Source organism: Anomaloglossus baeobatrachus, chromosome 2, assembly GCF_048569485.1.
Source record: "Anomaloglossus baeobatrachus isolate aAnoBae1 chromosome 2, aAnoBae1.hap1, whole genome shotgun sequence".
Lineage (NCBI taxonomy): Eukaryota > Metazoa > Chordata > Amphibia > Anura > Aromobatidae > Anomaloglossus > Anomaloglossus baeobatrachus.
The window spans coordinates 241,783,488-241,796,298 of NC_134354.1; the positions used below are offsets into that span (position 1 = coordinate 241,783,488).

Below are 12,811 nucleotides of genomic sequence, written 5' to 3' on the forward strand. Positions count from 1 at the left end.
TTTTTATATGGATTTTAATTTGATTTAATAAAATGTTTGGATTTTAATATCCCTTGGACTTTGTTGCTGGATTACCCTCTGTCTACAATCTGGATTGCCAGTATACCCTTTCCCTTGCACGAGTCCTGGATACGGTGACCCCTCCTTTGGCTACAGGTGAGCGGATACCAATCTTTCTTTTTGTCCTCAATATTTGGCCAGTACTTTACTTATATGTAAGCCAAAATCATGAGTGGAACAATCAGCGGAAAAGTATAATAGAAACACGGGCCCCACTTCTGTATTTATTACTCGCTCTTGGTTTTCGTCAAGCATTTTCTAGAAGAGTTCCTGGAAAAATGCTTGAGGGCCCATTGACTTCATTATGCTCAAGTCGTGCCCATCCGAGCGTCGGACTGCTTGTTACGAGTATCGAGCACCCGAGCATAATGGGGCATGACTGCCGGCATCATGCTGATTGACATCAATATCCACGCTACCTAAATATGGGGAGCCAGCTGTCAATCAGCATGACGTAATCAGTCATACTTTGTCGACAGAGTAGCTACTTCTCTTCCACTCTGCTCTGTTAATGGGGTGTGACTGCCGACGTCATGCTGAATGACAGCAATATCCACGCTACCTAACTGCGGGGAGCCAGCTGTTAAACAGTATGACATCGGCAGTGACATTTCACAGACAGAACAGAAGAGAGAGAGCTGCTCTGTTGACATAAGGTCAAATGAAGCAGCAGAATTGCCAGCAGGAGCGGTCTGTGACCATTGTAAGTTGCTGCCAGGCAGAACAGTCAGGTAGTTGTCAACTACCTGCCTATCAGTTCATAGCCCCATGAGAAAAAATAAGAGTCCAGGATAACCCCTTTTAACAGAAATCAACCAATGTTTTGCATAGGGTGCCATTATGGGGTACTTTGCACACTACGACATCGCAGCTGCGATGTCGGTGGGGTCAAATCGAAAGTGACGAACATCCGGCGTCGCAGTCGATATCGTAGTGTGTAAATCCTTTTTGATACGATTAACAAGTGCAAAAACGTCCAAATCGTATCATCGGTGTAGCGTCGGTCATTTCCATAATTTCGGAAGGACCGATGTTACGATGTTGTTCTTCGTTCCTGCGGCAGCACACATCGCTGTGTGTGAAGCCGCAGGAGTGAAGAACATCACCTTACCTGCGTCCTGTGGCTCACGCCGGCTATGTGGAAGGACGGAGGTGGGCGGGATGTTTATGTCACGCTCATCTCTGCCCCTCCGCTTCTATTGGCCGCCTGCCGCCGCTATGACGCCGCACGACCCGCCCCCCCTTAATAAGGAGGCGGTTTGCCGGCCAGAGCGACGTCGCAGGACAGTTAAGTGCTTGTGAAGCTGCCGTAGCGATAATGTTCGCTACGGCAGCTATCACCATGATATCGCAGCTGTGACGGGGGCGGGGACTATCGCGCTCGGCATCGCAAGCATCGGCTTGCGATGTTGTAGTGTGCAAAGTGCCCCTAAGAATACATCCTATATCGCAATACAGAATGATATAGTGGATTGCAGTATGTGCACTTCTTGCAGTGTTTTAGTGGATATACATTAATAAAGCCAGTTATTTCTAGCTCATACGTAACAATCACCTGTATAGTTTCCGTGCTAGGTTGTATCTAATAGTAAGGACTCAGCTGTGTAACATCTCATCTCACTTTGTCGCATTAATCTCAGATATTGCCTATTCCTAAATCAGTCACCGTGGACTGATGTACGTTCCTTCCTAAATGCCCAGTTAGCTGCACTGGTCTTTCATTATCAAACTGCCAGCAGCCTAAATCGCTTCCCTAAATTTGCATGAAATCTGAATTCTACAAGGCTGCTATCCAAACAGAACAAACTCTGGCCGCTCTAATCTTTACATGGAGAAGTCAATTTGCAAGAGAAAAATGTGCATTAATGTCTCCCGCAGCGCGCAGGAGAAAGGATTAAACATCTCTCGCTTTAATTCTGAATTATCATAAACCCGACACAAACAATTACGAGGTGTGGAGAAAAGGCTTCCATGTTTCGGATATGAGGTGGCTCAAGCCGACACCTTGGAAAATGTGATTTGGACAAATTACGCAGACCTACATCTACTCATTTTTCTATCCCCCTCGCTGCTGTACATCAGATTTGGGTGGCGGATACAAATATATATCGATGATTCTGAGTATAATTAAACTGCGTTTTAATATTTCATTGTAACCGCAAGAGAATGCCGGTCTCCAAGACAGAAAATGGGTAATGTCAAGTGAGGCAGTAATATTCAGGATGAATTGCTGTATGCTGTAACACTGTACAGGCATCACCAGGATGTGCTGCGGGAAGTCTGGAGAACATTACTGAGCAACCGGACAATGACAGACCTGTTCCCTGCTCTGCAGGTCTGCAGACGCCATGTCACTGCTGGTGTCATATGTTTGTGACATTGTGCATTCGCTCCAAACACCGGACCTAACTCTAAAGCATCCTGCATTAATAATCCTCTGAGAAACCTCCTTACATGCATACATTGTCACATAGAGTTTTCTACAAACATTGCTGGCTGTCATGGCGGAGTCGGGATCTGTTCAGACCACTGATTCTGACACTCTGCCTGATAACTTCTCTGATGTCTGTGCTTAGCACAGCCAGACTCGGGCGTTGACCAACAGATTGGCGGCTTATAAGTAGGCTACTAAGAGTTAATCTTTGCTAGTCTTCTTGTAAGTCTTCTTTGATCACATGTTGTGGGGGAGTCAATCACCTCTGCTCGCCTCCTGTATATGCTGGGTAGAGCCTTCCTTCTATGCCAGCTATAGTTTATCTAAGCCGGTCTGGTGAGGTGTTTTGATCTAGATTAACTGGTGGTTGTAGTACTTATTGTTGTGTGCAGTTGTAGCGTTAACCCTTGTCTTTTTGTTGATAAATTCCTCCTCTTGCATTTATCCTTAGTCTTCCATTATTTCTTCCTGTGAGTTTGCAGTGTTAGAGTTTTGGTTTTCCTCTGTCTCTCTTTATCTGTGTTTCTACAGTTAGGTCCAGAAATATTTGGACAGTGACACAATTTTCGCGAGTTGGGCTCTGCATGCCACCACATTGGATTTGAAATGAAACCTCTACAACAGAATTCAAGTGCAGATTGTAACGTTTAATTTGAAGGTTTGAACAAAAATATCTGATAGAAATTGTAGGAATTGTACACATTTCTTTACAAACACTCCACATTTTAGGAGGTCAAAAGTAATTGGACAAATAAACCAAACCCAAACAAAATATTTTTATTTTCAATATTTTGTTGCGAATCCTTTGGAGGCAATCACTGCCTTAAGTCTGGAACCCATGGACATCACCAAACGCTGGGTTTCCTCCTTCTTAATGCTTTGCCAGGCCTTTACAGCCACAGCCTTCAGGTCTTGCTTGTTTGTGGGTCTTTCCGTCTTAAGTCTGGATTTGAGCAAGTGAAATGCATGCTCAATTGGGTTAAGATCTGGTGATTGACTTGGCCATTGCAGAATGTTCCACTTTTTTGCACTCATGAACTCCTGGGTAGCTTTGACTGTATGCTTGGGGTCATTGTCCATCTGTACTATGAAGCGCCGACCGATCAACTTTGCGGCATTTGGCTGAATCTGGGCTGAAAGTATATCCCGGTACACTTCAGAATTCATCCGGCTACTCTTGTCTGCTGTTATGTCATCAATAAACACAAGTGACCCAGTGCCATTGAAAGCCATGCATGCCCATGCCATCACGTTGCCTCCACCATGTTTTACAGAGGATGTGGTGTGCCTTAGATCATGTGCCGTTCCCTTTCTTCTCCAAACTTTTTTCTTCCCATCATTCTGGTACAGGTTGATCTTTGTCTCATCTGTCCATAGAATACTTTTCCAGAACTGAGCTGGCTTCATGAGGTGTTTTTCAGCAAATTTAACTCTGGCCTGTCTATTTTTGGAATTGATGAATGGTTTGCATCTAGATGTGAATCCTTTGTATTTACTTTCATGGAGTCTTCTCGTTACTGTTGACTTAGAGACAGATACACCTACTTCACTGAGAGTGTTCTGGACTTCAGTTGATGTTGTGAACGGGTTCTTCTTCACCAAAGAAAGTATGCAGCGATCATCCACCACTGTTGTCATCCGTGGACGCCCAGCCTTTTTGAGTTCCCAAGCTCACCAGTCAATTCCTTTTTTCTCAGAATGTACCCGACTGTTGATTTTGCTACTCCAAGCATGTCTGCTATCTCTCTGATGGATTTTTTCTTTTTTTTCAGCCTCAGGATGTTCTGCTTCACCTCAATTGAGAGTTCCTTAGACCGCATGTTGTCTGGTCACAGCAACAGCTTCCAAATGCAAAACCACACACCTGTAATCAATCCCAGACCTTTTAACTACTTCATTGATTACAGGTTAACGAGGGAGACGCCTTCAGAGTTAATTGCAGCCATTAGAGTCCCTTGTCCAATTACTTTTGGTCCCTTGAAAAAGAAGAGGCTATGCATTACAGAGCTATGATTCCTAAACCTTTTCTCCGATTTGGATGTGAAAACTCTCATATTGTAGGTGGGAGTGTGCACTTTCAGCCCATATTATATATATAATTGTATTTCTGAACATGTTTTTGTAAACAGCTAAAATAACAAAACTTATGTCACTGTCCAAATATTTCTGGACCTAACTGTATCTCACTCTTGCCCCTTCCTTCCCTGGTGGGAGGGGGAAATCAGATTAGTTCTGGTCAGGAGCACATCAAGTCATGTGACTCAGGCATCTCCACCATTAGGAGTAACACAGAGGTTAGGGATAGTCTAGTGACCCCTAGTGCGATGGACATAATAGGAGCCCCTGTCCTTCACTTTCCTACAGTCACCTCATGACACATATGCCGATTAGAGATTAGCGAGCATTATCATGCTTGGGTGATCGGTACTCATAACAAGTTGGTCGGACACTCGGAAGAGCTTGACTCAAGTACTGAGCATAATGGAAGTCAATGGGAAAATAATGCTAGAGTTTCCCATTGACTTCCATTATACTCAGTACTCGTGTCGAGCTCGTCCAAGCATCCAACCTGCTCGCTCATCACTAATGCACATATGAAAATTATCATACACTTTAGATCAGGGGTGCACAACCAGCTGCCAAGGGGCCACTTGTGACATGTTCTGCCATTCTGTGCGGACCCAAAACATCTGGTCACAGAACAGCTTAGGGGTGCTTCACACACAGCGAGCTCGCTGCCGAGATCGCTGCTGAGTCACGGTTTTTGTGACGCAGCAGTGACCTCATTAGCGATCTCGCTGTGTGTGACACTGAGCAGCGATCTGGCCCCTGCTGCGAGATCGCTGCTCGTTACACACAGCCCTGGTTCGTTTTCTTCAAAGCCGCTCTCCTGCTGTGACACACAGATCGCTGTGTGTGACAGCAAGAGAGCGACAAATGAAGCGAGCAGGGAGCAGGAGCCGGCGTCTGACAGCTGAGGTAAGCTGTATCCAAGATAAACATCGGGTAACCAAGGTGGTTACCCGATATTTACCTTAGTTACCAGCATCTGCAGCTCTCACGCTGCCTGTGCTGCCGGCTCCGGCTCTCTGCACATGTAGCTGCTGTACACATCGGGTTAATTAACCCGATGTGTACAGCAGCTAGGAGAGCAAGGAGCCAGCGCTAAGCAGTGTGCGCGGCTCCCTGCTCTCTGCACATGTAGCTGCATTACACATCGGGTTAATTAACCCGATGTGTACTGTAGCTATGGTAGGAGAGCAAGGAGCCAGCGCTCAGTGTGCGCGGCTCCCTGCTCCCTGCACACACAGCTGTGCGCTGGTAACTAATGTAAACATCGGGTAACCATACCCGATGTTTACCTTAGTTACCAGTCTCCGCAGCTTCCAGACGGCAGCTCCGTGCAAGCGCAGCGTCGCTTGCACGTCGCTGCTGGCTGGGGGCTGTTCACTGGTCGCTGGTGAGATCTGCCTGTTTGACAGCTCACCAGCGACCATGTAGCGATGCAGCAGCGATCCTGACCAGGTCAGATCGCTGGTCGGATCGCTGCTGCATCGCTAAGTGTGAAGGTACCCTTACCTGTGTGTGGCTATCTGCAGGTAATTTCCATAGCAAATAAAAGAGGAATGACACACAGTCATCTCTGTGCCCCTTTAAATGTTACGAGTATAAAGTCCATTGACCCCTCTTTGTTATTCCCCAAAGATTTATCTGACTTATACAGGTGGTAATTTATGCTTGTGGCTCTATATATTGTAGTTTATGGCATTTTAGGGTCTACCTGGAGGTAAAGGGGACCACTATAAATCCCATAGGTGCTAATTCCAATTTATAGCCTACTATCAATCATGCTTTTATGGTATGTAATTATCATATGCCATAAATGTCTCAAATAGTAATATCTCTATAAATTTTATGTTGCCCCTTGCGAATGATATATAACATTGTGACCCTTGTAACAGGTTGTGCACCCCTGCATTGGATTAAAGGAGTTGTACAAGAATAGTACGAGAATTGCATAAAATGCATGCTAAAAATAGTGATACACCTGCACACAGCGTCTGTGTATTACGTCTCCGACACTGCAATTTAACTGAGCCGCAGTATTAGATACAACTCATGGACATGTGTGAAGCGATATACATATCAACCAGCAATCCAGTCCAAATGATCCAACAAAGCTGAAGAGTCTTCATGCAGACATTGTTTGGTAATGGCCATCACAATTGCCACAATTTTCCATTTCACATAACTCCAACAAATATGTATGGTCAACTTTGATGTAAGAATGTGGCACAGTGGTTCCTGATAAAATCCAGGTCACAGTTTCTTACCTGTCTTTCTGACATGATGTAAAGGTATTTGTTGTCCGTGGAAAATGCCATGTCCCTAAGGATTGGGCTTCCATCTCTCATTGCGTGTACTACTTCATATTGAATGCCACCGTATGGAGGACCATCTGCCCGAATCTGAAGAAAATTAAAAGAAACAGGATGCTCATTAAATGAACATATCACTATTACAGAATGACCTGTAAAAAAAAGAAGTAAATGGGAAAAAAGTTGGATTTGTGACTAATTCCTCGTGAAACTTGAGACAAGTTGATAAGTGGCTCTAGATTTGGAGCTCGGTGACCCTTTCGGCTATGCTCGCAGGTTTTCCATTACTCTATTTCACTTCAGAAGCCAATGTTTGGCATTGTAGAGTAAAGTACATGGCATGACCCACATTTATTATGTGCTTTAGACATACTTTACAAACTATTTGAAAACTATGAGACGTGTTGAGAGAAAGGAAAAAGTGAAAGTTACGTGTCCGGCTATTGGTGCCAAAATATCCCGCCTGAAAAGCTCATATCAGGCGTATTAATAAACCTCCATCATTATCTGTTTTTGAGATGTAAAATGACTTCAGTGGAGAATTAAAAACAAATGTACAGTACAGACCAAAAGTTTGGACACACCTTCTCATTCAAAGAGTTTTTTTTATTTTGGTTTTTGCCACTGCACTTGGGGACACTTTCAAAGTTTTCCCAATTTTTCGGACTGACTGACCTTCATTTCTTAAAGTAATGATGACCACTCGTTTTTTTTTACTTAGCTGCTTTTTTTCTTGCCATAATACAAATTCTAACAGTCTATGCAGTAGGACTATCAGCTGTGTATCCACCAGACTTCTGCACAACACAACTAATGGTCCCAACCCCATTTATAAGGCAAGAAATGCCACTTATTAAACCTGACAGGGCACACCTGTGAAGTGAAAACCATTTCCAGTGACTACCTCTTGAAGCTCATCAAGAGAACGCCAAGAGTGTGCAAAGTTGTAATCAAAGGAAAAGGTGGCTACTTTGAAGAACCTAGAATATAAGACATATTTTCAGTTGTTTCACACTTGTTTGCTAAGTATTGCATTCCACATGTGGTAATTCATAGCTTTGATGCCTTCAATGTGAATCTACAATTTTCAGAGTCATGAAAATAAAGAAAACTCTTTGAATGAGAAGGTGTGTCCAAACGTTTGGTCTGTACTGTATATAAAAAGTATCACCACACCAGCAGTAAGAGCAGTGCCCAGAAAAAAAGCCTTTTCTCCTAGCTGTCCTGGTGATTAGAGGGCAGGCACTGACAGAGTCTTTTCCTCAAGCATCACCTTTTTCAGTGGAAATCTGGTACATTGGGGTCATACAGGGACGTTCTAACTGCTGCCTCAAGACTCTGGCACTTTATCCTCCTACTGACACAGTATTTAGAACATTAAGCAATTCTCACCATTGTATAACATAGCTAATAGTAATTTCAAATTTTAGCTAAGCAACATCATAAAATATGTATAAACACCTATCTACTCTATATAGATACTGAAAAGCAAAATAATAAAGACGTTTAGAGAAGATATATTCATATATTCTACCTTTTTGCACTTTTTTTAGCAGCTAATCATGGGTATTTGGAGGAGCCTCATTCTAAGCTGCGAGCAGCGACACCTAACATGGAGTCAGCATGCACAGCCTGCTTCCTGGAGATACTTAGCATTGAATAATTGACTGTCTGTCCTGCAGGAGGAGTGGGATTTTCTGATGTTTTGCTTTCCTTCCAGCCGTCAGTAATGTCAGCGATATGGGTAGAACTAACGAGTGTAGAATATTAAAGGGGTGGGGAGAGGATATGGATGTCAGTTTCCATTGTGTTATACACTCGCATGACTCTGCCGCTCCTATACACTATGCCTCCGCATCATTATTAGTCAGGAGCCTTGCTTTTTCTAAAAAATGAACTTTCTATTGCTCTCCTCACCATTTATTGTACTGTTATTTGGTGTTTTATCAACGTTTATATTCATTGTGTTGTATGTATATTACTATACATTATATATAAGTATATAATACATTATATACGTCTATACATTATATACGTTACATATAGTTTTGCAGTATGTATAGGCGAAAGCTAGGACAATGTTTAGTTTGCAAGGAAAGGCTGCACAGAGTTGCGTAGTATCAGGCTTAAAATAAAAATCCATGCATTGATCGGGGGAAGGGTGACCGTTTGCATCCTGCCGCACGTGGCGGGATTTGCATTTTTGAATAGCCATTTGATTGTTACACGGTGTCACACTGAGAGACGTGGGGAGATTGAGGAGGAGGCTGGCATGTGTCTACACATAGATTAAAGCAGCCAAATGAACCAACGGCTGAGAGTAGCCCAGCGGCCCATTCGGATACTGATACTATCAAATGCTGGCCAACAAGCCAGGACAACTGGGACGTTGTATGACGTAGCCCCTATCCTAGCTGGAAGATACTGTATATGGGATAACTGCCTGAATCTTGGGCAAAAGTATCAATGTAAAAAAGAGCAGCAATAAATATTCTTAAATTGGAGAAAAATCTCATCAAGATTCAGCAGTGACGATCAAGCCACAGACATGAATATTTCCCCTGACTCCAATGACAAGATATCATCAGTACAATGACAGGTACCAACACATGGGAATGTTTCCACTTATCTTGTTAAGTGCTAAAATAGATAATTTTAGATGATCGCAAACCAAATCAGATAGTTTTAATAAGTACAAACAGGTTTGGAAGTGAGCTGGAATCTAACATGATAAACGTGCAGATTTTGGTCCAGGCGGCTCACACTATCACGCCAGGGCCACACGGGGCACTAGTGCGATCCTCGCATGACACTCGGCTCACGCTGGCAGCATAGCAGAGCCGAGTGTCATGCGAGTGTCCCTGCGACTGAGGTCCGACTGTGCGAGCGGACCTCAGCTGCGGGGGGCGGGCCGACACTGAGGAGTGGAGGGCCGTCGCTCCTGAGGGCAGGGAGAGATTTATCTCCCTCTCTGCTCCGTAGCCCCCTATTGCCATTCTCACCCTGCACTCGCAGTACACAGGTGTACCGGGAGTGCAGTGCGATCTTTCTCTCGCCCCATACACTTGAATGGGTGCAAGAGAAAGAGTCTCGCATTACATTCGCGGCATGCTGCGATTATTTTCTCGGTCCGATTAGGGCTGAGAAAATAATCGCTCATGTGCGCTGACACACAGGCTAATATTGGTCCGAGTGCAATGTGATGTTTTATCGCACTCCACACGCACTGTTTTTCTCGCTTTTTGTAACTTAGGCCTTATCATCACAGTCTATTGCCACCTACAGTCAAGAGAAGCGTTTGTCACAGCAAGGCGCAGGAATAGCAGATGCTCCCATAGATAGTTCAGACGCTGAAAATAGGGATGTCACATATGTAAGAGACCGACAGATGAGGAACTGCAACAAGAAATAGCCTAGGTCAAGAGAAGAGGGATGTCACGTGTGTAAGAGACCGATAGATGACGAACTGCAACAAGGAGCCTAGGTCAAGAGAAGAGGGATGTCACGTGTGTAAGACACCGATAGATATGGAAGCAACTGTAACAAGGAGCCTAGGTCAAGAATGGTAATTGAAAAGAATTTCAACATGCCTGATAACATATAGATGTAGCATAGTACAATCCTTCCACTAGATACAAGTCTTCATTAAGTTCAAATCTCTAATATCCATGTTTTAAACAATTTTTTTAATATCCATGTATAAATATATAATAGTTCATAGCAGTTTAACTATGATTATGCAAAAAATCCCAACTATTTTTATCATAGAAAGACAATGATTGGGACTGGCTGATGGCTCCATACTAGCCAGGAAGAGGACAAAATCCAGCATGGTATAGTACGTGTTAGCTGATTTTTGACTGATGTTCTATACTGATCGATACATTATCTGTATGCAGGGCCAGTACATACATTTTCCCTCCATACATTTCCGGCATTATATTCCTACATAATAATTCAAAGTGCCATAAAGTCTCCATAGTACTTAGTACCATTAAGTAATTCTTGCTATAGTATCCATATTATGTCAATTATAGTACCTATAGAAATATTGTAAATCATTCTCACTCAATAATGTCATGCACTAATACATCCCATAGTGACCATATATTAATGACATACAGTATCTATATCTAATCATAATGCTCATGTAGTAGTACTTATAGTATACATCAAGCTCCAGCTGTAATGCTAATAAAGGGAATCTGTTAGCAGGTTTTTGCTATGTAACTTGAGGACAACATAATGTAGCAGTTAAAGTACTGAATTCAGGGATGTGTCACTTTTTAGGCTGTGTGCTGTTGTTTCCACACCATGAAGGTTATATCACTAGGTGATTTTCACTGCCAAGACTACAGTGCATGTGAGCCCTGGTAAGACCCCACACCTCCTCTGATAAGCAGCTCACTGTCAATAGGCAATGTACACAAAAGCTGTGGGGAAGGATTAGATTTCTAAGCTCTGCTACATCTAAGGACTTTGATTGTGTCACAACTGCTGCACCCAGTAAACTAAGTGAGACATCGTTGGAATCAGGGCTTCTTTTCCTACATTATGCTTGAGATGAGGTAGCAAAAACCTGGTGATAGATTCTCTTTAAATACTCACAGCACAGATTTATTATTCCTTAGTAATATCACCTGCTCAACTTTCACACAAGTCTCCATCTCCACTGACAGCAAAGGTATCCCTTATCAGCAGCCTGTGAGTTGCCGCTCCCTAGAGACTTCCCTTTCTTATGCTATGTGTTAACAGGACAAGACGGAAAGTTTGCTGGTGCCCATCAATGACTCTGAACTCTGCCAATTGTGGATACAGTGAAATATTGCTGCTGAATGTTTACGAGAAAATCTGTCCATGATAACAAAATAGATTACAAATCCGGGCGAGGAAGGAGAAGACAGTCTTGTGGCACTGGCCAACAAGGCAGCCAAAGAGGAAATTGGAATCAGTTGGCATTGGAGTAGGGCAGCCACCAGCTTGTTGACCACCCCGTGTCCCCAAGTTTAATTCCCAGGCACACCTTCAGAGGTTGCCTACTGAGCACCTGTGCGCACCCCACTAATGCCGCTGTTGCTTAGCATGACATCAAGTTAAAGAGGTTGTCTGGTGAAGATAATTTATCACCTCTCTGCATGATAAGTGGTAATAACTTATTGACCGGTGGGGGTCCGACCACTGGGGACCAATCGGTAGAATGGGGAACCAGCCTTTGGATAGGTGATAACTTAGCTTCACTGGAGAAACCCTTTAAGCAAGTTGGAAGCGCTAATGTAAGAAAATCACAGAGATTTATTAATGAATACTTGTCAGAAGGAAAGCTCTTTAATGAGCACAAAATATGTATTGTAAATTGCCCATTATATTCTAATAAAGCTGCTTCTGTTCTGTAAGCCTCATGAAAAATGGAATACAGAACTGAACTGGCTACGAGAAAACACCCGGGCGTACAGGAAAACTGGATCACAGATGCAATTATTGTAGAAAGGAAGGCAAAAAGAGAAAAGATCCAAAGAAAACTTTTCTATGTCACCAATGTAGCTCTTCTTGACTTAGAGGAGCGATGGCGGCAGTTCCAGAAGAGGAGCTGTGCACGTAACAGATCTTCTATATTTATGACTCTTGTTTTCACTGCACCCTGGTCTGGATTTTTTATGGCTTTCCGCAGAGGTTTTACACGGTGCAGAATGGAGCCGATTAAACTCTGGCCTTCGCCGCAGAAATGCCCATTATCTCTGCTAATAATAATAACCGTTACAATAAGTGGGTAGTAATCATTTCCCGTTGCCTTCTGGCACCTAGCGAACAGAGGGTCTTGAATACAGAGTGAAATAGGGAACTGCTACAGATATAAGCCAAGAAAATGGGAATTCTGTGAAGTTGCAAAAAAACCCCCCCAACAAATAAATTCCCAAAGATGCTAAAGAGAACAATACGA

The 12,811-nt window shown here is 43.3% G+C and overlaps 1 protein-coding gene across 1 annotated transcript in view; it reads right to left on the reverse strand.

Moving 5' to 3' along the window:
* Nucleotides 1-12,811, reverse strand: part of PLXNA2 (plexin A2) — a 408,755-nt gene that overhangs the window by 193,906 nt on the left and 202,038 nt on the right. Inside the window, exon 4 of the mRNA XM_075335732.1 lies at nucleotides 6,829-6,963. Within this exon, the coding sequence (XP_075191847.1) occupies nucleotides 6,829-6,963 (135 nt within the window). The remainder of the gene's footprint in view (nucleotides 1-6,828; nucleotides 6,964-12,811) is intronic.